This window comes from Podarcis muralis, chromosome 11 (genome assembly GCF_964188315.1).
Source record: "Podarcis muralis chromosome 11, rPodMur119.hap1.1, whole genome shotgun sequence".
NCBI lineage: Eukaryota > Metazoa > Chordata > Lepidosauria > Squamata > Lacertidae > Podarcis > Podarcis muralis.
The window spans coordinates 40,473,258-40,501,183 of NC_135665.1; the positions used below are offsets into that span (position 1 = coordinate 40,473,258).

General features: G+C 39.6%; 1 protein-coding gene across 6 annotated transcripts; it reads right to left on the reverse strand.

Annotated features, from left to right (window-relative positions):
* SREK1 (splicing regulatory glutamic acid and lysine rich protein 1) lies at positions 1-26,688 on the reverse strand. 6 transcript variants are annotated; one of them, XM_028749159.2, is made up of 13 exons: positions 26,482-26,688; positions 24,115-24,248; positions 15,844-15,956; positions 15,034-15,198; positions 14,139-14,317; positions 13,594-13,656; positions 12,589-12,719; positions 10,735-10,843; positions 7,374-7,658; positions 6,052-6,660; positions 5,496-5,591; positions 4,172-4,310; positions 1-2,098 (listed from the first exon to the last, which is right to left on the reverse strand). In XM_028749159.2, the coding sequence occupies exons 1-13, from the start codon at positions 26,640-26,642 to the stop codon at positions 1,949-1,951; spliced, it is 2,334 nt and encodes a 777-aa protein (XP_028604992.2). In that variant the 5' UTR covers positions 26,643-26,688; the 3' UTR covers positions 1-1,948. The 6 variants fall into 6 exon arrangements, with proteins under 6 accessions (XP_028604992.2, XP_077792454.1, XP_028604997.2 ...); XM_077936328.1 differs by lacking the exon at positions 26,482-26,688 and adding an exon at positions 16,231-16,354; XM_028749164.2 differs by lacking the exon at positions 26,482-26,688 and adding an exon at positions 16,231-19,708.
* Positions 26,689-27,926: the final 1,238 nt, after the last annotated feature.

Consider the following 27,926-nt stretch of genomic DNA (forward strand, 5'->3'; position numbering starts at 1 on the left):
TTCCCTCTAAAATACTTAATTTTATTAGTGATAGTACCAAAGATAACAAGTATACAATCTTTACTCTATGCTACTTACACATCATAAATATGACAGCTGTTGTTCCAAGACACAATCTTTCAGTCTTTCAAGACGCATATGAGATTTGTCATTCCTTTATTATCAGAATAAGCTGTTTGCCAGCCAACTTCATGTGGCTTAAACATCAAAAAAAATGACGGTCCATACTTTACATGGTAAAGCATTCACTATAGTTTTAATGTACACAGAGGCCAAAAGGAGAGGAAAAAAACTTTTGACTATAACAAAAAACAATGGGCTATTAAAGCAGAGTCACAATCAATGGGCTTCATTTCCTTACAGCATGTTTTAATTTTTCCATTTACCATAAAAGGTTTACATTTGCATTAAGTGCAATTTAGAGAACACAAAATGAAAGCTAGTTTTTACTTGGCTTTTCCATCTCTTTCCCGTGAGGTAAGGCAATTTGATTGTGTTATGTTATATTCAAAACACTTCTTGATTTTAGTGTAATCTTATCTTAGGGTACAACCTTTTGTTGTCAGTCTTACAATGCTGAAATGAATTCAGAGAGGAGTTGCATTTTTCAGGTGCTGTTCTCTTACAGGCTATTTTTCAACAAGTAAACAGGAATCTGTGGTTTTATGTCTTCTCCAGGGAGAACTTGCAAGTCATGCTTCACAACTGGTGTTAGAAGATAATTATTTTAAAAGGGCACTTTTGATTCCGATACCCAGTCCACAACCCAGTTATGATATACGTTTACTTAGAACTGTTCAATTCATCAGTTTGGCATACACTATAGTTAATTTATAGGATAACTGGATTGCAGACAGGGCCACGTCCACTATATGATGATCCTTGAATCTTGATTTCAGCTATGACCCTTTTTTCCACTTAAACATACCTTCAATCTGTTATCAAATAACCACCAAGTACTCACAAGGCTGACCTCTCAGATGCTTACCTACTATTGTGATAGAACCATATAGAAGATAAAGGATTAGACAAAGAGGGAATTAAATAACATGTGATTCCTAGGAATCACTATTCTGTGTTTCAAAGAAGGCACTAAAGCATTAGCTTGTGCTCCCACATCCCAACTCAAAAACAAAACAATCTTGTCATGGGTATCTGTCCTATTTGCAGGTGACTGGACACACTACAATATAGCTCAAAACGAAGCCAGTTGTTTGGAGATTACTACAGAGATGTGCTTATAGTTGGAAGAATGGAAATCTAGTATAAACATGGCCGTTCTTTCTAGAATCTGAACATTAGCATGCATTGATCAACTACTAGTAAGAGAAAGCTTTTAGTCTTATAAGGAAATTACTTAAAAATATAAAAAGAAAGTCACAAGCAACAAATTAAAAGATCTTCACTTGCCTTTGTGGGCATAAACACAATAACTGTAAAACTGTGTTAGGATAAAACTTGTCATCACTGTCATGTACAACAACAAGGGAAGCATGTGTATCTCTGCACCATTTTCAAGCACATTATCAAAACATATCACATTGAGTTTAGTTTAAAAACCCACAAAGCAAAACAAAAAAATTCAAACTACCAATATTTTAACAACTTTGAAAGCATCCCCAGCAACTTTTGTGGGTAGTACAGATTACAGCTTTCCACTTATTTGTAACAGCTGTCAACCAGTCTTATCACTGAAATGCATGGATTCCTACAGATGATCAGATCCAATGCTGTTGGCTCTTGTTGCAGCAGATCCTACTGGTCAGTACTGCTTCTTGCTCATCTTCAAGTTGACCAAACCACCCAAAGAACCCGGAGTGCTGCTAGCACAACACAACATGTCCGGTTGATTGCTTGGTAATTTTCACCCTTTTTTTGGTGGGTTGTGGGGGAGGGGAGGAAAAGCTTTGTCTCTTTCCACACTTGGGTCAGAGGTCCATTCAGTCCTCTACACATCTTCTGTTTTAACTGAGAGGTTTTCTTCATTTGGTTGGCAGTTCCCATTCTGTTGTAGTTTGACTTCTTCCGCAGGAGGTGTGTCTTCCTTTTCTACTTCGTCAATTTCAGAATTCTGGTTCTCTTTACTCAGATCTTTATCCTGCACAAAGTTTTAAAAAGCAAAAAATTGCAGAATAAAAAGACCGTAAGAAAAGTATGTTACATCAAATAACGTTCTGATACATTTCAGATTAGTATATATCACTTTAGTTATAGCATTTTATTTTTAAAGATGCCCACTTGTTAAGAAAAGATATGAGCAGCCAAATCTGTCTTTCCGATTAAAATATTACTGTCTGTGTATTAAAAATTGCATAACTACTTCTGCAGGCTCAATGAAGCCTCTTCCCCACCCCCATATGACATGGTGCTCCTCTAGTTTCAAAAGACTTTTTAAAGGCAGTTTGTGATACGGCATCAGGCACTGCTGACAGAGCGATGGTCAAAGCAAATCCTGGAGGATAAATAATACAACGGGAGAGAAACTAAAGGAGAGCTTATTAGGACAAGAGGACCTATAGGATGTGGCCCTCAATCACTGAAATAGAGCTTGGGTTTTCTGACATAAAGAGGAAGAGGAGAACAAGAAGAGAGTCCTAGGACCAAGGTCTAATATTAGAGACAGGAGTGTTGAGGTCTAGGCCAGCTCTGCAAGTCTGTGTTTCTGGAAATGATGGGCCTTTTCATATCCTGAAGTATCAGAAGGACCAGGAGGCTGTATCTCCCTGACCCACCAAAACTAGGATGAAGTTTCTCAGGGGGTCTTCTTTTCTCCAATCCATGACTAGGAACTAGGTGAAGTAACCTCTGCATTTCTTTTGCTAAACTCCCAGAAAATACCTAGCTATACTCATGCCTGCTTCTTTAACGTCACTTGCCATGAAACCCTATGATGTGGAGATACCCTACCACCAGCACCATGGCAACAAGCACCTCCCATTCAAAACAAAAATCAGGTTCCACTAGGCATGTCCCAAAGTAGTTCTTTGTATCTCAGTCAGAAATCCCATGCCAGAACCTCAAGTTCAAATGAAGGATGGAAGCAAACTAGATCAGCTACTCATATTCCTAAACACCAGCACTAAGAGATCTTGTTCCGTAAGAGTTCTAGAGGGAAGGGGGTTACTACTGAGAATATGCCAAGCCTAGTACGTGCAATTCTTAAGGCCTTGCAGTTCAATGTGTAACTTGACACTATTAAAAAGTATTTGTGTTCAAGCTAATGTGAAGTAATACAAAGTTTTATTTGTGGTTTTCGATCCACAGTGGCTCTTTCACACATGCAAGTGCTCACTGGATAACACAGTGAGGACTTGCTTTGCTACTAAGAACACTCCTGATACTTTTGAAGTGGTGTAGGCATAGCTCATTTCTGTATTGAAGCAGAAACAGAAGGGATTCTCCTGCTGAGGTAGTCCCCACCTGCTATACTTTGCGAATCTTGTGAACTGATTCCAGTTCTAAGAGGACAGGAGGCAAACAGCTCAGAGTGGAAAGTAACAGTGCGGGCCAATATAAATGATTTTGTTGCCTCTAACATGAATGACACTGTGAATGTTCTCCTTATCATCTTGGATTTTGAAATAAGGCAGTCCAACAAGATGACACTGCTATAACAACCACCACCCAGCCATGTACTGTACACAACAAAGGTGCTCTATCAAAAGAAAAGGGGGGGGAATCATTCTGCAGGATCCCCCCAATTCATTAGAGCACTACAGATAATCTCAGAGTGATGGTCATGTTCTGTTGCCCTCATCTGTAATATTTTAAAGATACCTTGAAGAAGGATCTCCGCTAAGAGCCAGCCTTGGCATGTTGTTTCTCAAGAGCTGATAACGCATATGGGCTGTTGGCACCTGGCATTTTGCTCCAGGCAACCACTTTGTACCTTTCAGCTTCATACTGCTAAATGGCATGTGCACTGCTCTACTAAGTAGTGTACTTAGTCCTATTCATCAACTGCAGTGTAATTTACATTTTCTTCAGATTCCCCACATCCACCCAGCCTGTAGTGATCAAGATGTTACTGGAGGTGCTAGGCACTTTAGAAGCAACCAATGATCACCAAACACCACCTTGGAGGAAACTGCATGAGGTACCCAAACAGTCAATGACAAGCATTCTTTTCCACACCTATTTCTTGCTTGCTCACTCATTCACAGTGGCTTACCTTCAAAGTTGTGGTTTTATCAGATTTCTCTTTAACATCCTTGTCTTTGCTACTCTTTTTCTTGGAGGTAGACCGCTCCCTCTCTCTTCTATCATTACTCAGGTCTCTCTCCTTATCAGTCTTTTTGTCTTTCTTATTTCTGTTTTGAAAATAAGAATGAAGTAGCTGCAATTAAAAAGGTCATATACGCTCTGTTCACATTCCCCTGCATGCACCTGCTGTACGCACACAGGGACACTTTCACACAAATGCTGAACGTGCCACATGAAGGGGCAGAGGGGAGCAGCCAATAACATGGTCTGACATTCTACCAGGGCAAGAAATTAGCCAAGTGAGACAAGCCAGAACCTTACTCCCAACACTGGCAGAATAGAGAGGGAGAGATGGTCCCTGGCTCATCTTTCATGCAAAAGGTGGATTGCAACCTACTTGTTTATTTTTTGTACTTGCTGATTAAAGCAGAGAGCCAAAACAAGCTTAGAATCATAGAATTGTAGAATTGCCAAGTCAGAAGGGACCTGAGGTTCATCTAGTCCAACCCCCTGCAATGCAGGAATCTCAGCTAAAGCACCCCTGCTTTAAAACTTCCAGGGAAGGGGAGTCCACAACCTCCCGAGGGAGACCGTTCCACTGTTGAACAGCTCTTACTGTCAGAAAGTTTTTTCTGATGTTTCTGTCTCCTTTCTCCAGCTTTATGCTGAATGGGGCCAATAATTCTGCAGTCTTAGCCATGAATTCGAAGTGCCCACTTCAAATACTGCTTCTGCCTAAAGATGCAGCAGGTGGCTTCAGGCAACTAACTAGTTTTCATAGCCTCATCCCCCCAGCTGCAATACTGGGATAATCTTATTGCGGCAGCAGCGGCAGCAACAACAACAACAACAAAAATAAAAATACCCTGCCCATCTGGCTAGGTTTCCCAGGACAACATATGTAAGAAGATCTTGAACATGCAAGTGCTATAAAAATGTAAAATAATTATCCAGCAGGAGTGAACTGCTATTTTGTAAACTGCTTGATGCAGTTTTTCCACATACTCAGCTCTACTGAAAGTAATTTTTCACTGACAAAGAAATCAAAAGTGCATCCATATTCCAGCTCATACCAATGCCAGTCTTAAAATTCACATCCCCTTTTCCTTATAATTTGAGTTTAAAATTTTATGCAGCACACTTCAATACAAGTATTTCCAGGATGCATGTGTGTGTGCCAACCCCAATTTCTCGTCATTCTAGTAAAACGACCACTAATAGAGTGAGGTGTGCACTGGGGAGAGCCTGCAGTGTATACTGTAGGACCTTGCGTGATAGAGCTATACACTTACCTCCTTGGAGATGGAGATCGAGAGGATTTCCTTTTTGTGATTTTAGATGATCTTGGAGACTTTGAGGGACTTCGGCTCATCCTCTTCCGTCTATCTCTGTAGGATTCAGTAATTAAAGATTAATGTTGGAAATTACAATTCACAAGTGGGAACTGTAACAAAATGTTGCAGTGTGGAGAGCTCCTGTTCACTGTTTTTAGTCAGCCAGCCATGCCTTCCCCTTATACCTCCTTTCTGCTTTTCCCCACGACCCAATTGTCAGTATTCACTGGCCACTGGGCACACTCAATTCACCCCAGGGGGATTTTCCATAAAGATTTTTTGCACTTCTGGAAACCTCAGGATTTCCCCTAAGCAGCCTTACGTGCTCAGTGCGCAATCACACAAATTAAATGCACGCAAGGCAGAGATCTCGTGAGAGTCTCTAGACCCCGCACAAGAGCTTCCCAAGGGGGCAAGGGCCACTTAGCTTACTGGCTTCGCAAAGGTAGAAATGGTCATAAACAGAAGCAAAAAATCTACAAAGCATGACAAAATTATAAGAAAAAAACTGGACCTGCTGGAACTTCGTGATCTTCTTGAGGAGCTGTAGCTTCTGGGGGGTGTCCTGGATCTCTTTTCTTTCTTCCTTTTTTCATCTCTCTCTTTTTCTTTCTCTCGTTCCCGCTCCTTATCTCGGTCTTTTGCCTTCTCTCCTTCCTTGTCCTTATCTTTTGGCTTCTCTGCTTCCTTCTCTTTTTCTTTTTCACTGCTTTTCTCCTCTGCTTTTTCTTTCTCTTGGTCTTTCTCCTTGTCCTCCTCTTTTCCTTTTAGCTGTTCTTCCTTGTCTTCCTCCTTCTCAGTCTCTGTCTCTTTTTCCCTCCCTCTGACTTTGTCCAGATCCTCTGCCTTGTCTTTTTCTGTGTCTGACACTTTCTCCTTGTCTCTTTCTTTTTCCTTCTCTTGGTCTTTGTCCTTCTCCCGATCCTTGTCCTTATCTTTTGCGCGATCTTTGGTTCTATCCTTGGTCTTCTCTTTGTCCCTCTCCCTCTCCCTGCCCCTTTCCTTCTCCCTGCCCCTGTCTTTATCCTTGTCTCGATCCTTCTCTTTTTCCTTCTCTCTGTCTCTTTCTCTACTAATCTTTTCCTTCTCTCTGATCCTCTCTTTGCTTTCCTTCCTCTTCTCCCTGTAAAATGAAAACATTAATTTAAACTGTGCAGCATTCATTACAACAAAGGACTAAAGTCAACTGCTGACACAAAAACCTCACACCTATACTATGTAAAAGAATTAATGTTTACTACCCCGCCTTCCCTCCTACCCCTACATCTTTTCTCCCCACCAACCAACATCAAAGCCTCATATTAAATGACTGATCTGTAGAAAGGACTTCATGATCTGATAATAGAGATGATGTATGTACCTTGTAACCCCCCCCCAAAAAACCTTAATAAAAAATAATTATAAAAAACAAAGAACTAAAGTCAACTAAAGAGCTTCTTGCCACCCTCAAGCATACCTTCAGGGTTGCAAAAAAGCATCTAGTAGAGCAGTAGTAAATCTAGTAAAGGAAGGGTAACACCTCCTGAATCTGTTTTATTTGCTTTTAGATTTTTATACCGTTTTATTGATTTGGGGGCTGAATTTTGGTTTTCATGGATATTGTTTTTATATTTTACACATTACGTAGTTTAGAAATGCTTTTAAGCAAGTAATAAGTAAATAATAAAAAGGAGATAAAATTAGAGCTATTTGTTATACTGAAGGAGTGAAAATGTTGGGATGCTACAAAAACCACTATTTTATGGTGAGATTGTAAACCCTACATCTAATGTTCAGGAAGTCGCTCAATACCTCACAAGGAACATAAAAGAAATAAATTAATCATAGGAATCTTACCGAGAAGGCGACCGGCTTCTTGATCTCAGCCTTTCTTTAGATTTTGAGCGCTTTTTGGGTGGAGTTTTGGATCTGCGCCTGTCCTTCTGGCTGGAGACGGATCTGTCCCGTCTGTCCATCTGGCTGGAGACGGATCTCTCTCGTCTGTCCTTCTGGCTGGAGCGGGATCTGTCCCGCCTGTCCTTCTGGCTGGAGCGGGATCTGTCCCGTCTGTCCTTCTGGCTGGAGCGGGATCTATCACATCTGTCCTTTTGGCTGGAGCGGGATCTGTCGCGAGATCTACTCCTATAGCATGCAACAGCAAATGATAAATGCTATGGACTACGTTGTGTCACCAATCCCTATTATAAACCATACAAATTGTAATTTGCACTCCACTGTACAAAATAATTTACAATTTTTCAAACAATATTTAAAACGGGCATAAAAGAGAGAATGTAAATCAAAATTAGCTTCCTAGCAAAAGGTAACTAAAACAAAATTGTTTGAGAAAGGCAATCAAACTGATAAAATAATGCACAGCAAAGTGCCACCTCAAATTAGCATTACTTACAGAACTAAGATGTGGTGTAAGTATTCCATAATGAGGCCTCCTTCCCCCACTTTTTTCAGAGGGAGAAGAATCTCGTGAAATTTGCTTCCATGCATACAAAGCTTTGCAGTTTGTATTAAATGACAACCCCTTCTTTGGATTCTGTGCAGACATTTACTATAACATGCCCATGATTGGGGGGCGGGGGCAGGGTGGGATATGGGAGACAGAAACACTGCATTTCATTATTGAGGCTCATTCAAATGGTCCATATACCGAAGGAATACCCCCAAGAGATACATCTCCTTCATCAGTAGTATTTATTTTTGGAAAGCTCCCTGAATATTTTAATGTGTGTCATCATCACCAAGCTATACAATGCACTGCAAAGGATTAAGCAAAGCTGCTGTTTGTGATCCAAGTGAGGTCCAGCAAGCTAAGAACTAAATGGGTATAAAATTACATTTGTGGCTCACCCAAAATGATTTTGTACAGGAAAACATTTATGAAAGTATCTGCAAAACAATTTCACTGAACTTGCTCGGGTTCCTATTCAGTGCCATTATTTATTGCAATACTCATCTGACGCAATAGGAGTGTGTGTGCATGCTAGAGATTTGAAGTGGAGCTAACCTTCTGTTGTAAGTTTCCACAAACAAAATTTGTATTTCATTTATTTGCTTACATTTATATCCTGCCTTTCTTCTATCATGGAAGCAGCATAGATGTTGTTTCCAGGAGGTCAGCTATTCAGGCACCAGACCTGTTTTGCTTCAAACCACCCTGGTTGCTGGCTAGACTGTAAAGGCTACCCAACAGAAGTAACAAAGGTGTTCCACTGAGATGTTTCAAACTGTTACCTACCTCATCCAATATACTGCTCAGCATGCTGATCAAATACTTATTCTGGTTTCCTTGCATTGTGTGATTTTAATATTTGTTATTGTATTGACCAGAAGAACAGAGAGATAAAACACATTAAAAAACCATGTTCTCAGATCCAGTACTGCAACTGGGAAACTAGTGAATGGGACTGCACACTCTACACAGAAGGCCCATTTTAAATCAAGTACTTCCATTGCTTATTAGCATCATGGCACTCCTCTGTACTTAAGTGTATTAAACTTCCACTGAATAGTATGACTGCCATCACAACAGATTTAGAATTGAGGTGGTAGCGGGTGGTTTTGCTTAAAAGAAAGGACCTGTAAACCGAAGAGGCAACAAGAACAAAACAATGTCGGATATTTAGATAAACAAAGACTGATGTAACAAAATGTAAAAATAATTCAGTATGACATAATTCGTACTAAACACCATCCGAATCTGAGATACTTAACTGCTGTATACTCTGGGGCAAAAATTAAGAGGAAACAGACCATTTGATTTGGGGGCTACCTCAGTTACCTAAAAACTCATGTTGCCATGATTTCCATCCTTGAACTTCAGAAGCATTGACACAGTATGTTAAGGGACAACTTCATGCATGTTTGGCTGACATTACAAGATCAGGGCTGTGGACCACTGGGAGCTGATTGGCACATGTGACAGAATTGTGCCAAAGTCCATGAATTTTTGAAACAAGTGATTATAAAAATCAGGACACTTAATAGATAAAAATGTGATCCTAGACCTGAATTATGTATTTTGTATAATTTTTATAAAGGTAACGCAGATCTTATATGTAAGCAGTTAAATGTATAGTTACTGGTAGCTGCTTGGTTAGTAATGGAAACAAGCTTCACGCTACACTCATTAATTCAAGAAAGTTATGTTCATTGCTATCTCAGAGAAACCGAGATATCTAAGCAGCTAAGGGTGGCACTGATCCTTCTGACTTCACCCCTATTGTGGGATTATATATTAAATATATGACATTGCAGTCACAGGAGTGGCAAATCCCTCCAAAATATAGTTTTATTGGGTGGCATTTTTTTTTCTATTTCCTTCCTTGTATAATGTAAGATGTGTTTTTATAATTGTATCCATTTCAGTCACTTCTGATTTATTTATTTTTTGACTTTATTATCAAAATCTCCATTGTGCTGAACTCACATTATTTCGCTTGCGCCTTTTCTTCAAAACCCTAACAACTGCTATACTGTGAGGCTAAAATTAAGGGGAAACAGCTCAGTTACCTAATAAACTCAAGACACTGAGATTTTCTCCCTCAAACGTCAGAAGCACAGACAGCAGCGTCATATTTTGAGTGATGTGACATGTTAAGGATGGGGGAAAGGTGTTATCTTAGCTTCCCATTATTTTTTGTAAAGTGCATAGCTGCCACTTTCTGCAAAAGCCCAATATGCAGAAGCAAAACCACTTATCTTTTTTCTGCCCCATTCTCAATAAAGGAAAGATGTTTTTAATTCTGCAAGTTGGGGTTTAGCAGAAAGCTATCGCCTCCACAAACTGAACAGGCAGTGGAAGTGCGTGTGGACTCTCCCTCTTCCCAACTGGGTTTTTGGAGGAAGCAGCAATGAGGCATCTTTCCAAGAGGGCAACTTCTAAGAGAGAACGCCTTCATTTTACTCCCCAGAGAAGGAGAAAAGGAAACCCAAAAGCAGTTATTGGTGGAAGCACAGGGGTTCTTGGAAGAACGGATAGATTTTCTCCTCTGGATTCAGCAGGGTTTACTGTGTAACCATTTCCGAAACTGTTTCACTACAGCTTCCATCTTGCCATGAAAAATAAGGAATTCAAATTCAAAACAGTTCTTCATTTCAACCATCCACAAATTGTATTAACGGCTTAAATTGAATTTCCTAAGAAACAGAGAAGGGACAGGTCAACTGTTGCTTTCAGAGGATACATACGTGAGAATTTTACCTGCGTTTTGAGTGTGATCTTTTCCTTCGAGATTTTGAACTAGATCTGGATACTGAACGTGAATGGGAGCGCGACCGACCACCTTTCCTTTCACTGCTCTTTCCAGACTCTGAGAGAAAAAACGACTTTGCAGTGTAAGCTCAGAATATTTACAGATTCCAGCTAACAATCTGGCACAAGTGGAATGTACCACATATATTGCAAGGGGCCTACTCTCTGCACATCTTCCTTCTTTGCAAAAATCCTTCAGAAACATCCAAGAAAGTCATTGCATATATTCGTTGAGTGCAGCCATCCTGCAGCAGTACACATAAACCAGATAATTATAAACAGCTAGCTAAATAAGGAATGGGATTTATGTTGCCGCCACAATGCACAAGTTTAAAACATGTTTGGCAAAACTCACTTCAGAGAGAAACACAAATTCCAATAAAGCAGTTTGAAAAACTATGCAGAAACACACATAATAGCACTGTATTTTATTGCCAAAGCACTATTACAATTAAGGAGTTGATGCTTGAAAACCTAGACCCCCTACAGAACGGTTTCAATAATATATGTTTTATAACCAATCACTAAATGAAGCAATAGATTGGGAATACGGATGACAAACATTAGTCAAAGTTGTTCCACTGATAGATGTATTTAATCCCAGCGATTTTCAGATCAGTTCAATCAGATGAACTCTAGCCAGCCAGGTCAGGAAACAATATTAACTGAATCTTCCTCTTAAGCAGTAATAGATATTTCTGGATTTGGAAGTTGAATTTTTTAAAAATAATAGCATACGCCTTTTTAAAAACAAAGAACCCAACGCATCTGATATGCAAGTGCCAGATACTTGTAAGGTAGGTAATGGAACTGCATGTCAGTCAGCGCTATTGGTTCTTTTTTAATTGGTTAAAATGTTACAATTAATAATAATAATTGGCAAGCTAAATATTTCAACGTTCATTAGAAAATCATGTAACAGTCAGCTCTTGCCAGTGAGACCTTTTCTGAAACTGCCATCATAGAACGTTGGGAGGAGTGCTCTCTATAAGCTAGGATTGCAAATGAGTTTGCTGAACTAGGAAGATTAGAGATAAACCAGATCTCTGTCTCCAACGCTCCCCTTCGCCAAAACTGCTAGAATCTTCTCATTCACTTACCCAGTTTCAGAAGAGAGCTAACAAAGAAAGAAGTGGCTGAAATGAAGTTTCCTAATGAGTTCAGATATCACAGGAAACCGGTTTAAGAAACTGGGAAGTTTTCTCTGAAGCTGAGAGTGCAAGGAAGTGGGGAAGAGAGAACAACTTCAGCTTGTTGCTTCATTCCCACTTCACCAAACCATGATCTGCTGAACCAGGAATGTTATTTGTGATATATAGAGAAGGGAGACTGGATGGGATTAGGTCACAGAAAAAAGGTAAGGAGGAATGTGAGCACAGTAGGTAGCAAGATGAAAGGAAAAGACTGAAGAAGCAGCAAGACACCTGGCAGGGGAGAAGGTGGAGGAGACTGGGAGTTAATGAAAGGAGGGGCCAACAAGGGGGGAAAACCCATACATTTATGTTACGGTTAATAAAAAGGACTCCATTCAGTACTTTGACAATAGAAAGCAGTGCTACCCAGTGCATGAACAGTTCTATCTTCACGGTGTGAAGTGTAAAACCACTCAGACGCCATCAAAAACAGATGGGTCACAAAATAATGTTGTCCACCGGTTGTTGCTCAAGCTGGCCTTTCCCTATATCTAAAAATAAATAAATAATAAAAAGCTATTCTAAGTATACACCAGGATTCATTGCAGCAGAGATACGTTCATCCTAGCAGTGGAGATAGTCGTATTGCAAGAAAGTAATAATATCCTACCTGGCTCAATAGCAGCAGATATAAAAGACTGGGCTTCCCGTACTCTCTTCATCACTTCTTCCAACTCCTTAGCAGCAGCTTGTGGCGTCATTTCTGGAGGCTTCACTATTGCATTATTGGAGTGATTTATTCTAAATTAAACAAGCAAACTCAATTCAGTTTATACGTCATTGCACATATGCACACGTAGTTGAACTAGACACACAGAAAAAAATAGGCACTTCACACCCAAATATTCATTTTATAGTGCAGTCAGCCACAGAACTGGGGACCAGCACAAGCCTATCTTAAGTCCACAACTACTTTGGATTATACCTCGTCCCTGCAGGTAAGGGATGGCGGAAAATCTACCTTTATTTATGTTCTCTGTTAAACACCTGGGAAAAGAGACTTTCTCTTTCCTTTTTCCTGTCAACTCCTTTTCTCATTAAGGCTCGTTGCTTTTTGAAGTCTATGTGCAAGCTTTGTTCTATTTAGTTTAAACTCCAGGTGCTGTATTATAGTCAAGTCACTTTAGAAATAACAAATGTTATTAAATACAGTATTAGGCAAAAGAAATAAGTGTTTTGCTGGCTCCATGCAAAGTATATATTTGATTTTGCAAAGTGCACCCATTTCAAAACACGGAAAAGAGCCAAAAGGGGATTACAACAGGTAACTACATTTTTGCAAATGTTTTGCTTTAATTTTGGCAGTTTTCTTCCAAATGCTTCAGCTTAAACTTAAGATTTCTGTTTGAAATGCTGAATGCCAGACCACTTTTATCCTGCATAGTTGTTTCACCATTACTAAATAAATAAATAATTTCAATCTGTTTTGGTATTTTAGCTTTTGTATGTTGTTTTAAAGTAGGGTTGCAATTTTTTCTTGATTTTGCTATTTTCTCTTTTGTAAACTGCTTTGAGGTTTGGTTTTGGGTTTTTTTACAATCAAGCGTTGTATAAATTTTATAAATAAAAGCATTGGCTTGTTGGCTCAATTTTTACTTGATTTTGCAAAACTTGCCTCTGATCTCTAGAGCTGGAGTTGCCCGTGGTCTTTATTTCAGGACAGGAACCAGTATGGAGCCTGGGGGTATTAAATTGCAAACAGGGTAGAGCTCACAGAGGATACCACTTGAACTGTTGTGGCACATGCCTCTGCTTGCACACAAGCAACAGCTAAAAAGAATAAGATTGCACTTTTTCTACCAAAGTACTAACGGCAAACAGATTAACAGGCTTTATCAGGTACTTGGTAAAGGGAATAAAGTACCATTGAAACTGGCAACTTCTGCATGGCAAACCTTTCACACAGGTTCAGCAGATCCGTTTGCCAACATGAACACGATTTAGGTTTTAAGTAAAGACAGAGGGCCCTTGCACAGAGTTAAATAAAAAATGCATGCAAATATTGCTATGGAAATGCTATTCTGTGCTAAAAAAAATAATTTATAGATATATAGTATTCAGTAGTTTCCTAAAACTGTGGCAGAGTTCTATAGGACAGGGTTGCAATTACACACAATATACCTCCCAATTTATTTTGATAATACTTGTACAGTTTCTTACTTCAGCGGCCTATCTCCAAACACAACTCCATTAAAGGCAAGGGCTCTAGGAACAGAATTTTGGTCAGCAAACTCGACAAAAGCAAAACGTGTTGGTTGAGTCTCATCGCCTGCCATCCGCACAAACTTGACTTCTCCAACTTGCTTAAAAAACTCAAGAAGCTGATCGGCTGTAGTAGTCTTTAAAGAGAAAGAAAGAGGGCTCAGTCAAGTAACATCACGTGCATTCACTGATAAGCCTGTCCCATATCCTTTGACCTAGCCAAAATAGATACCCAAGTCCCAACTACAGTAACTGTAAACTCCTGAATGACCACTCCCCATACTGCATGGTCTGTCCATCTAATGCAGACTATAAACCAGGAAGAGCCAACATGGTGCCCTTGAAATATTTATTGAACTACAACTCCCATCAGTCTCAGACAGCATAGCCAATGGTCAGGTATGATGGGAGTTATAGTCCAGCTACATCAGGAGGGGATCATACTGGCAACTTCTGGTATAGATCATCTGAGTGGGGCCTTGTGACCTGTGTGTTGTGCACAGCACCATACTATACAAGTTGGGAGGAAAAGTAATCATTTTCAAGCTCTTGCAGGCTGTATAGAGTCTGTAACTAACCTCTGTACACAGCATCAGGGAAAGGCTGATGCAGCAGATGCTCTTTTAGTTTGCTCAAAATCAGAGCTATCAAGCCATGGAATATAAAGCTACACTTTCCATTAATGCAGGTGTGGGGAACCTTGGGCCTTTCTGGTATTGAACTACAGTTCCCATCATCCCTGGCCATTAGCCACGCTTGCTGGGGCTGATGAGAGCTGTAGTTCAGCAACACCTGGACGGCCACAGGTTCCTCACACCTGCATTAATGCATCTACTGTAGCAAAGACATTTACCTGGGAATTCAAGTTTCCAACATATACAGTCCTCCTAATTTCATCAATCTTGGAAGGATCCACATTGCCCATAATGGGCGGCTGCGGTATGTCTCCAATGGCTGTAATATTATGATCCAACGCTGCTGCTGGTATCGCACCCAGTGGACCAAGAGAAATACCAATCTGAAAACAGAGGATAGTTTTTACAGAAATAAGTATGAAAAGTTTTCCTCCCACTGTGGACTGATTCAAATTAAATTCACCTCAAAATTTAGGACTGTTAGCACTAGTCCTAAAACCTGCTGTTTGATATGTGACCACAAACCATCTTGACTGACCAGACCAAGTAAAAGGAAAACTGTGTAAAAAGCTGTATACACTGTCACTAATATGTCTTAAAAAGAGGAGTCCTCTTCTATGTTTACCAAAAGCATTGCTGCAGAATTACTTCAGTCCTCTTTCAATTCTAGAAAGTTTAGCACCCAGAAGATGGCAAATCTAAGAGTACACAACAACACCTGGAGTCCATTTTAAAATTATTTCAATCTACAGACGCTGTAGCTTTAACATTATGCCAGCTTTCTCCCCCACCCAACTTTTTTTTATTTTTTGCTTAACATTCTGCCTGACAAGGAGTTCTGGAGAACTCTAGATATTGCTCATTGTGTTACAACATTCAGACTGGTCCTAATAATTTCAAATAATTGAATAATTTCAGATTCAAGACAATTACTGCAATCGTTACCATGTAATGGAACATGCACCCAAAACAGAACTGAATAGCCTGCATCCCCTTTAAGTAGAATTATTACATGAATATCTACTTACTGAAGTCACGGGTGGTGTTGGTATAGGAAGCAACCCTCCACCAGGAATCAGGCTTGTCATTGTAGGAGCAGGAGCCAAGAGGGAGAGGGCTTTGGCTTCATCTGGAATTTTACCTGAAGAAGCAAATATTTTTGTTACTAAAAGTAACGCCACCTCCCAAGTATTATTTTTCTATTTTTATTTTTTTTACCAACACCCTTCAACTTAAAAATAGTAAAGAAAAAAAATCAATCTATGAGAGCCTTACAAAAAAGAAAATAATTCCAAGTTTTTCCTTTGCCCCTGCTCCACTAGGAACAACAAGTGAGCAAAACTAGCATTACCGGATTATTACTTTAAAAACTGAACAATGTAGACAATTATTTAACACTTTGAGCTATGGGTCACCTGTACTGGAAACTTAATGTTCATGAACCAAACGATATCAAGCATGGACGCTTTCGCAGGACGTTGTTTTCACGGTGATCGAAAGTTGTGTTACACATGACAACCGTTCGTGTTGGCTGCATCACTAATAGCACACAGAACATCAGATACAGAAAAGAAGAACATTTTTTAAAGTTTAATCCCCAGAAATGGCAAATAACCAAATCAGTCAAAAGGAAAAAAAAAAGAGGAAACAGGAGTGTGCTAACCAAAATCAGCCCTTTTTGTCTGCTAAAATAGCTGAGTGAAAAATGTTACCAGATGACTGCCTTTTGTCAGTCCAGTACAACAACTCAAGCAAGGCAAGAAACCTAGAACCGCACTGATTTTTAGCTTAGGTACTTCAACTACCCAGTTTCCTTAACATCCGGAGGTAGCGGGGCATTTACCAAAATATTTGTTCAATCTCATTGGTCCAATGCAGACATAAGCATTTATGTCTGAGTGCCTAAACCATTGTTAAGCACTACACCTTCATCACATAAACATAACTAAGGTACTTTGACTACCTGTCCGGCATCTTTATTTGTCAGGTGACAATAAGTTCTGCTGATATCCCTATATATTTTCTCTGGAAGCATGGCTGACCCTCAGTAAAATAAACAATAATGTCACTATATGTTTGGGATCTTAACCCAACATTTAGTACTAATTATAATCAACCATTGCCTGCACTGGATTATTACCTAAAATGAACTTGACTAAAGCACGCTTTAAGTCTAACCCACTTAGTCTTTCCTTAAGATATCCTAAGAGCTGCTAAATATTGTGATTTCCATTTAAGCTTCAGCAACCTGAGTTTAAAAAGCCATACAAAATTCTAACACACACAAACCAGAATTATTTGAAAAACTGACCAGAAATTATTACCTGCACATGGCAAAGCACTCTGCCTAGAAGTCACCTTTGTCTGAGGTAACACTAAGTGTTACTCGTCAAAGTAACAACAACCAACCTAAGCCACTGAGCCCTCAAATCACCTGGTGTTTTAATGACATTTCCAAAGAGAGAGAGATAAGACCCTTTTGGTAGTTTTTTAAATCCCTACCCACTAACATCCTATCTGCCCCTCTCCTACTGCTACAGTCCTCCTTTCCATAGACAATCAAAGACATAATATGGGGCAAACTTTCGAACTACTGCATTAACTTCTGGAAGGTTGCTACACTTCAGAAAGTTTCTGGTGTTAGAAGCTGCCTGAAGACCTAAACTGTGATTTTCAAGTTCCTTAGGCAATCTGAGTTTGTGAAGCATATAATTACAAAATAAACCAAAGCCAATACTAAGGCAGCAATAAAGCATTACAATTAAAATATTAATAGCTTCTTATCCAGATAGAGATCAATTATTCCTGATTTTTCTTGGGCAAAATACAAGGCCCATGTGTAAGAACCAAATTATGGTCTAAGACGTACACATGAATTAGCCAGTGTCTCTCGACTACAATAAAATTCAAGTACATCAGTGTTCTGATAGGTTGCTTCAAGATCAAGATAATACATGGATAAAAATCAATGGGATTAAATAAGACCACTTCCAAGCTTAAGTACTACAAGTAAAGGCTTTTTCAGACTTTACTAAAAAACAAAACTCATCATCAAAACTGAAACATCAAAAATTCTATGTCTGATCAGAACAAAACTACTAAACGTAAACTAGAATCCAGAAAACTAGTTTCACACACAACTACAACTTCTCTGCAACAAAACTATTCTTTACCTAAAGAGTATCTTTTGTTCCTAACTATACATATATCTATACATTTCTCAGCTTAGTGATGAATGGAGTTAAAGTCCACAAAAAATAAAAACATATTTCAGTAGTTTCAATCTCCACAAAAGATATCCATATTTGTTGAAACTCCTTTCTATGTATAAAACACTAAGCATTGTCAATGGCTAAAATGACATTCTTAAAAGCAATGATATGAAGTGTGCACGCGCAGACGCAAACACACACACATACACACTTCGCATTCATTCAGAGCTAGACCATGTCATTTTAAACTGATTGATCGCTATAATTATTTGTGTCAATTTACTTGCATCAGTTTAAAACCTCTGGTGTCTTACCCTCACTTGAAATAATCTTTATAGCTTAAAAAAAAATATTCAAGTGGCTTTAGAATAACTCTAAATTTTGGCTCGTTAGCAAAATCAGCAACTTCAGGAGGATCTATTTTTAACAATATAATTCCTTGGCTGCTTACATCAAATTCCCAGAAATTTCAAAATTCTTTATTGAAAAAGAGAACAATGAAAGAGATGACAATATCAATTTGCGCTCATCTCTACTTCAGAGAAATGTAACAGAAGAATGTTGGTATTTTTGAGAGTTTTACACAGAAAATATTCAAACTTGACAATGAAAACACTTCTATGATGTGCCTCTGCTGTATCTAAGAATATGCCATAAGCGTGAGCCAACTCAAGAGAAAAATTAGTCCAGCTTGCCGTCTTCCCATAGAATGCTACAGTAAAGAGAAGACAGTATATAAAACAAACACTGGTCAATACTTCACATTCAATTCACGATTGAGTGTTTTCCAGGCTTTCTCCTATTTTTTGAGAAATGAATTAAGAATATTAGTATTATTTATTTCTTTTCAAAATAAATAATACGACAGCCAATTAAACAGGCCAGGTATAGGTATTGAAAAAACAATGTCCCCCCCGTTCACATACTCACCCAACCATGTGGAAGCATTTTCCTCACAGAGCTCTCTCATATGGTTTCAGCATTCATATACATACTGCCACCAAGAACACAGTGGGAAAGTGGCTCCCAAACAACTCAGTGAACATGTGAAGGGAGCCATTATCTTTTTAGATATGGGAAACCAACTTGCTATGGTTGCTTAGTAAGAGAGCTTCTGGGAAGGGAGAGGGAAGTATTTTCAGAGGACAGTCTTCAGATTGTAGTCCAGAAAAGCCACATATATCTAAAAGCTTCAATAATATGAGCCAATGGATCACTTCACTTTTCAAATAATCCAATTCTAGCCAGATTTACTCAGAAGTAATTCCTATTAATTTTATTCATCTTTTATTTCTAACTATGGATGTTTAGGATTGTATCTACAATCTAACTACAAAGTCTAAACTCTGAAATTTTTGGTTGATCTATGAATAATTTCATAGGGTCAAGTTTAAAATGAATCATGAACTCTTATAACAGAACACCATTTTTACAGAACTGAAGAACCAGCTCACAGGTAGAAATGAAAGAATTAAAGCAAAAAAGGGACAAAATTAACAAAAAGAAGAGAAAAGAAAGCAAAATAAAATAATAAAAACAGAGACAGGGCGTCCATCTTCTGCAGGCCAGACTCCGCTCTCATTCCCCCATGAAGTTGTCACTTGGCGGCAGGTTTAGTGGCATGGCAAACAATGCCTAACTCAGGCAAGTGTAACAGGTCTGCCTTGGCCAGTCTAGTCATCTAATAATGCACAAATATCACACAGAGAAAACATACAAAACCAAATTAATAGTCAAAATCCATCTTCCAGAAAATGTGGACATAAAAAAGTTCAGAATGATGGTTAAAAGTGGCATCTCTGATACATTTCAATATTGGCCTCTCTCAAACCAGAACAAGTTTTTTCGAGTGATTTCAGTTATACATACAATGGAAAGGGGCCACATCTTGACAATGTAATGATTTTTTTTTGTTTTTGCCAAAGTCACAATGTTGGTTAGTAATGTGAATAGTGGTGAAGTGTGTTTGTGTTATACATTGAACACCAGTTTAATGCCCAGTGCGGGCCTTCAGAGGAGAATAATTTCTGACAGACAGAATAGAAGTATTTTTTAAAAAGCTGTTGAATTCCTTCTCTTTCACCCCCACCCCCATATCCTTCTATGCCAGGTTTCTAGACAATTATCATTCCCGCAAGAAAATTATTATGCAACATCTGGATTTTCCAAGAGAGACCAGCCACTAGTAGGCAAGCGTAGATAAAACAGCACATTATACCAGTGCTCTTACAGTCTGCTCCTTTTCCCCATTTGGTCGAAGGTAAATTCAAGGAAGATGTCCATAAAGTTTTAACCATTGCCCAGACTATGCATTTTCTAACTAAAACAATTTGGAATTCTTATTAGTAGTCTAAAAAACACATCATTAGAAAACTATGTTGAGATGTTCCTCTTCAGAAAATGACATCTTTGAAATTCCTTGCCTGCATGGACTACCAGTCCTAATTAGGAATGAAATCCTATGCAAGCTTACCTAAAAGTAAGCCACCTTGAACTCTTTGAGTATAGTTGAGTAGGATTGCACTGTAAGTGCTATTTAAGAAGCTGTACAAGCAGCAATTTTTAAGGTAGTTTACGCTGTCAGGATAAATGTCCATTATTTAACATGTTCTTTATTTCCATTTACAGGTTTAAATAGGTAATGTATGCTTTCTAGAATTGTAAACTGTACCCAAACACAGCATTAATGATCAGCACTATGTATATATGTATTTATTCTATTTATTATTGACTCTAGATATTTTATTATGACATCGTGTCTCTCTGGCAAGTCAACTTTGGATGTAAACTTACACACATTAAACATTGTGTAAGCTTTGTGTAAGCATGCAAACAAGTTTGCCTGTTATTTTATTGAGCATAACCCTGTCTTCCAACAACTTATCAGCAGAAATAACAGGGTAGAGGAGCACCACCACCATGCACCCTGAAGCAATTGGGTACAAGGAAACAAAAGGAAGAAGGATCTTCTTTTTTATAGTCCCCAGGGTATCCCTTCCTCACCAGCCACTTTCCATCTGGAGGGGTGATTTTATTACCTTTACTAGTTTGAAATAGTTATCTCATGTGCTTAGCTATTCTTCTCTCATGGGAGTTACAAGAGAGCAAACGAAAGACCATGAAAGCAGGGTAGCATAGGACACTCATTTGTTCTTAGTACAGTAACAGTGTTGTTATCAGATAGGCAAGTATAAAATATAAAAACTGTTCTTCTCCATGCCCAAAGTATCAGTCCCAAAACAAAGAATAACAATCTCAGATAAAGGTAGGTAACCTTCATATACTCTCTTGACTTTAGAAATTTGGTTTTAGTTTGGTGAAGCTATTCCAATAACACCAGGGTAGAGAACCTGTGGCTCCCCAGATGCTGTTGGACTAAAGCCATGCTGTCTGGGTCTGAGGCCCCCCACAATAATCCTAGCTATATCACTATAGAGTCAGGGTATACCAGAAATGGGATAAAACAGTGGTTTGGTGTATTTCCTATCAGCATATCAGTGAGGCCAAGAGGTCTTGCTGTCTGGGCAGCACAGGATATCCAAACATACTGCCCAGGCTTGCACCCAAGGGAGGTCACTTTGGTGCTGCTAATACAGCGGTTTTCTTCACCCCTGGAGGTGCACTCCACTGTCTCTCCAGACAGATGGATGCCAACAAGTGGTGCCATTTCTGTCCCTGAATAAACCATGCTAAGAACCAACTCAGAGCCACAAATGAAAACTACTGAAAACTAAAACAAAGGGCATAACTGATTAGTTAATGGTACTTTTAAGGCGTTAGAATTGACCACTGAAAATTTTGCTCTTATGTATCTGCAACATATAGGTAAGAGTAGGCACAGATCTCCCTACTCCAGAAATGCATGTATTCCTGCTTTGCCAGAGGGAAGAAGAGAGGTTTTGTTTCTCGGAACATATATACTAAGAATAGAACTGTAGTGTCATGCACACTTTATACTAAAACGCCATACTGGATGGTATGGGCAGTATCCAACTAACTCTTTTCACCAGCACAAGGATTTCTGCTTGCGTAACGTAACTTCCTCCCCACATGTATCCAGTGCCCTCTCCAAATCTGCCCTGGAGGGGTGGAGGAATAGATTTAGGGAGCATGGCGGGCAGGTGATTAGAAGGTCAGTTGCACAAGTCATCTACCTTGCTGTGATGGATCAACTTAGTTAGATACTGCCCTACATGTGAACATTACCCAGTTTAAGTGCAGAAAGGGAAATGGTAAGTAAAGAACACAGAAACACAACTCTCAAACAGAAACCCCCATGATAACTCTTTGATTTTTTTGTGCTTTTAGTGCATATTACATTTCCACAATCAGAAAAGCCATATATCAATATTTCTAAAAGAAATTCTGAGGTCCACAGAAAGGCACACTCTCCAGGCAGCAGAAAGCCACGTCAATGGTGCTCCACAACTTCAAACAATCTTGCTAGAAGACATGACACTCAAGCCTGTGATATGGCACAGAAGAACTTTTTCTACTGCATTTGAGATTATGTCACCAAAGTCATATTAATTTACCATAATAAAACATTTCAATTAGCAATGTAACTGGGTAATGATAATGTAACATAGTTATGTATGTAAGAAAAAAGACTGCAGGTTTTATTAATTCTGAAAATACCCAAGAATTTTTGAAAACTGTTCAGGATAGAGAGCAGAAATAAGGGTCAATAAATTTCAATAGATGTATTCCCTTTCTCTGTTATAGGAAAGTTCTACTACAAGGATACGTTTATATATCTGCACTGTTTTTATCTATTTTGGAATTGAAACCCTAAAGCTTAGTACCAAAACTTCAGCAATAAATGTTTTGATACATGTTCTGAACGCATAGGAATGGATGGTCCTGATAGCAGACAACGGCACAAGCATTTCCACTAGTGCAATGGGCCTCTCCCCCTCCCCTGCCACAATGTATGCACCTGAAATTGGCTTGGGGGTTTGGGGAGAATCCCAGAACTGTGCACTGGGCACAGAAATGCTTGTGCTCACAAAGCTTGGTACTAGGTTAAATTCCTCCCATACTCTAAGCCTGTAAGTATCTTGAGTTAATGACCTCCATCCTTGGCTCACAAGACCACCTCTAGAATTTTGTTTTATTTACTCCCTTTCATTTCCCTTCTGTTCACTGGCCAAGATCACCTTTGAACTTCTGCCTGAACAATAGGAGTTAAGTGCACCTGTGGATCTTGGCTGATGCTTCTGAGACACTTCCTTTCTACCAACTAGGTTCTGCTGGAACAATTCCCTATCTCTGTCCCTTCCCACATGTGCAAGGTATTCTGACAGAATTTTGTCCTCTCTAAGCTATGACTAGAGAACTGGAATTCAGATATATACCTATGCAACTAACAGACCCAAAGCTATTACTGGCTCTATCATTTATTATCTGAGCAGCAGAAGTCGTCCTTAACATTACAAGGTGATTTGCTACACAATTGTGAAAGCAGCATAAAGGCATACTTACGATCACATTAAAGCTAGAGAACCTCCCAGTTATTCACTAACAACTCAAACTTAGGAATGCATTACTAATGAGTCATTAGGATGGGATATACCATTACTCAAATTAAGCCCACCCAAGTAATTCACTACAAATGTTTTTGAATCCTGAGAATCCTAGCTTACAACCAAAATAAGAAAGTAGGGTCTAGCTCCTACTGTATCAGAGATGTGTGAATATGTGATTGGAATTTTCTGATGTAGTTTCACTTCCATCTGTGTTGCCCATTCCTTTTCAGACAGATGGCTAGGACAATTTTAGGATGAAGTTGTCAGTGTGCAGTTTTAGTGAAAGAAGCAAATGTTCATCCTTGCAAAAGATAAATGAAACATGACCACATTTCATAAGAGAAAATGCCCACACATTTCAAACCTAATGTAACACATATTTTTAATTCCATACAAATTTTAAAAATAAAAGTGTCTTCCTTCCTACCAAATTCGCTTTTATTACAAAAAAAGCAAGATAAGTAATAGCTTCAACGCCTTCCCATTTGCTGAAAAAACACAAGCAACAAATTGACAGAACAGAGACTATCAAAACAAAGGTATAATCTGAAATACCAACCTTCAGCGCAGGGCACAACTATCAGAGCTCTGTCAATAAAAACCGTGTTTGTTAGATGCTGGGCCACACCAACACTTGAAGATTCCCGAAACTTAATATAACATACTTTGGAGGAAAAAGCAAGTGGTGCGTTGCTGCAAGAAAAAGAAAACCAATTAGATGCTGTAGTTTTGATCTATTTTTGCTAGTCTTATGCAACTATAAATATTAATGCAAATGTAATTCTAAAAATTACAGACCTACAGAACATGAAAACTGAAATAGGTTTTCCACATAGTATCAGATTACTTTAGGCTGGTACAAATATAACTCTAACTTATCCATTAACTACAGTTAAGGGATCAGGATGTAAAACTGCACTATATCCACCTACAGGTTCTCTAGTTCATGTGAACATGTTTCATCAATGCATACACAAACCCTTTACCATGGTTAGGAATGAACACTGAGCAGCCTTAATCATGGTCAAAAAAACCCTGAATTCAGCTTTTAGAATCTGAATGACTATACCTAGCTTCTTAATCACAATTAACAATCATGATCATGTTGCATCTGCATTGGTCTTTACTTTTTAATACAGAATATAAATAAAACTCTTCTCCTAAAAATAATTCAAATACTAGCAAAGAAACATTCAGTAATTAAAATATAATTTAAATATAATAAATATAATTCAGTAATTAAAATATTTTAACAGCATTCTGTAAATGACCAATGCTACAGTTAAATGAAATAAAATTGTACATTAGGCAAACTTCTGCATGTGCTTTAAGATCTTCAGTTAAGATTTTTAAGAAATGGTGGAACACTTTTATAGCTGGTATCCTTCTGGAAATACGGCCAATTCCTTTAAGAAGTCGTCTCTACCACCCATTTGATGCTGAATCTGCACACTCATTTTTAATCACCCTGGCATAAACTCTACAAAGTATCATGGGAACATTTTAATATTTCAGTATTTGTCAAATGCAGCCACTTCATTCCGCACAAGTTGACACCTTGAACTCTTGGGGCAGTCGGCTCTCCCATGAGCTTAAATTAATAGAACCTAGGATTGTATAACATTGTCTGATAACATGCAGATTAAGACTGCGAAGACTAGATCTTAAGGAGTGTGTTTGAAGAGTGCAGGTGAACAGCATCAATTTATTTATGATTGTAAAATCCCAAGAAATCTGTGAAAAGCTAGAAAGGATCTCTCCAAAATAGGTAACAGGAAACAGAATGGCAGAAGAGATTCAATATCAGTAAGCGAGAAGTGGTGCACAATAAGACAAGTTCCTGGTTGCACATCAAAAACAATGGCTTCCCATTACTTCTAGGCTGTTTGTGTATTTTAAGCCATATTTTAATTAACTGTTTTATGTTTGTTGTTGTTGTTTCTATTACGTTTTATTGTAATTCATATTTGGTGTTAGCCGCCCTTAGCCCAGCCCTGGCTGGGGAGGGCGGGGTATGAATAAATTATTATTATTATTATTATTATTATTATTATTATTATTCCCAGCAAGCACAAGGTTGAAGCCCTAATACTAATTAAAAGTTTATTCTGCTAACATCCCATTCATATTTGAGTAGTCCCAAATCTCTCTGCCATTTACAAGTGCTTGAGGGAAGGGGGGGGAGGCAAAGAATATAAAATCGCTAAGTAAAATAAACGAAACTTTCCCTCATGCCTTGTTAAGAAATATGGTCTACTGTGCATCCCTTACAATCCCTTCCTATGCGCACTTATTGGAAACTTATAATGTAAGGACCATTAATTTAAATGATATATGTTCCCAAGCTGCACGCAAAGGATTGCAGCTTTACACGGAAGCAAGCGCTGTTGATGTGAATAAGGCTTACTCCCGAGTAACTAGTCACTAGCCTAGCCTTGGATGCAACGCAGTGCAAGGAACGAGATTCGGGGGGAAAGGAGAGCAGGATCCCCGAGGAGCCAGATTTCTCCTACATGGCGTCTTTGCTAAACGCAACGCCGATGAGAGCCTCGAGGAAGCACGAAAAGCGGCTTAGGCCTCTAGGGAGCCCGCATTTCGCTTCCGCAACCGCGGCCTTTCCCAGAACCATCACCCAGAGAAAGGGAGAGAAACGCTGAAGGGACTGCGGCTGAGGAGAAACTGGCAGGTTTTTTTTGGGGGGGGGGGGAACAGTCACTGGCCGCCATCTTAATTACGGGCAGCTTCTCCTTCTCCGTAGAACAGATGCTGCCCAATGACGCAACCACTATGAAGCGAGACGCTCGGCACCCGAAAGCAAGATGGCGGGCGCGGCATCCGGTCCGTTTCTCGCTCTCCCCTTGCCTCAAGGATTGTCATTCCCGCCATTCTCTATGGCCCCGAGGGCCCTGCTCGGGCCTCAACTTACTCCGGAGGGTAGAGACGCAACTCCTCGATGTCACCTAAGAAACCGAAGAGCGTTCGCATCTGCTCGCTAGTGACCGCCGATGATAAATTGGTGACTTGGATAACCGAAGTAGGGGTCAAAGGGAAGCCGAGAGGCACCCCGATGCCGCCGCTGTTCATCATGATGGCGGCAAGTTTGCTGTCTCGGCCGAACTAACGCACAGAAGCGAGGAGACGGAAGTCACCACCGAGAAAGAAACGGCGGAGCTTCCTAGAGCGTCCGCACTCGCGCAACTTCCGAGAGAACGCGGCTGCGCCCTGGCGTTGAGGCGGCCCCTTGTTCGTCTCCTCTATGCGGCTTTTAGCTAGGAAACGGAGGGCTTTTTTTGTGATTGTTGAGGCAGCGCAGCACCTGAGAGACGGGCAGGGGGTGGACGGACAAAAAATGTCGAAGCATATGGAATAAACAATCCCTAAATTGCACTATACGCAGTGCCTCCTGCCCTTTCCCTCTCCAGTATCCACATGCACCGCAGTTGACGCATTAGAAGCCTCAAGTAGCAGAATCGATTTCCCTGTTAGGTGGGGTGAATTTTTTGCATATCCCATATTAAAAATCAAAAGAATTGTTTTTTACAAAAAATGCCACAACAGAGAGAGGTTTCATAGATGGATGGAGAGAGAATGGATGAGAGATCAGGCTCTCCAAATTATGCTGAACTCAACATCCCTGACCATTTTCCATGCTGGATGGGGGCTGATGGGAACAGGCGTTCAACAACATCTGGAGGGCCACAGTTTTCTCGCTCCTGTCTAGATTTTGTGTTTTCAAAAATGGACAAACAGCCCTTACTACTGATTTGCTGCAGTAATCCCAGGTGCATCCTGGACCTTGCATCCACTTATACATAAACCAATTATGCCTGCATAACCCCTGCACTCCCAACTAAACACGGCGCGGGGGGGGGGGGGGGAGTCGGAACTGAGGGCCAAATGTAGCCATCCAAGCTTTATCTGGCCATTGGCTGTCCCTCATCAGGCCTTACCCCCTACCGTCCTCAGCCATGCTCTGGAAAAGAGTCCTAAGGGCCTGATGAAGAAGAGTGGAGGACCACCTTTGGGCAGCTGCACAAAGGTTCCACACACCTGCCATTCAGGTGCCAGTTTTCATTTGCATGGTGTTGGGACTTGGGTGGCTGGTACTGATAACTGTCATATTAATTTATTTGCATTGCATTGGCTGATTACTGTAAAGAGAAGTTCTCCAGCTTGCAATTTATTTATTCTAATACCAATTTACCGAGTTCTGTTAGGAACATTTTTTCCGAGGGTTCCATATGAAGAAATGAAGGAATGGTTTGTCATCAGTATAGATGATCATAGATGGAATCTAGATGGCATGACACTCCCCAGAACCTTATCTGAAGAAGTGTGCATGCACACGAAAGCTCATACCAAGAACTAACT

Coding starts and splice junctions, on each gene's coding strand:
- SREK1 (XM_028749159.2), bottom strand. CDS start 26,642: ATGATGAACAGCGGCGGCATCGGGGTGCCTCTCGGCTTCCCTTTGACC. Junction 15,199..15,843: donor CAACACCACCCGTGACTTCA/GTAAGTAGATAT, acceptor CTCTGTTTTCAG/ATTGGTATTTCTCTTGGTCC. Junction 12,720..13,593: donor TCCAGCTCTAGAGATCAGAG/GCAAGTTTTGCA, acceptor TGTTTAATTTAG/AATAAATCACTCCAATAATG.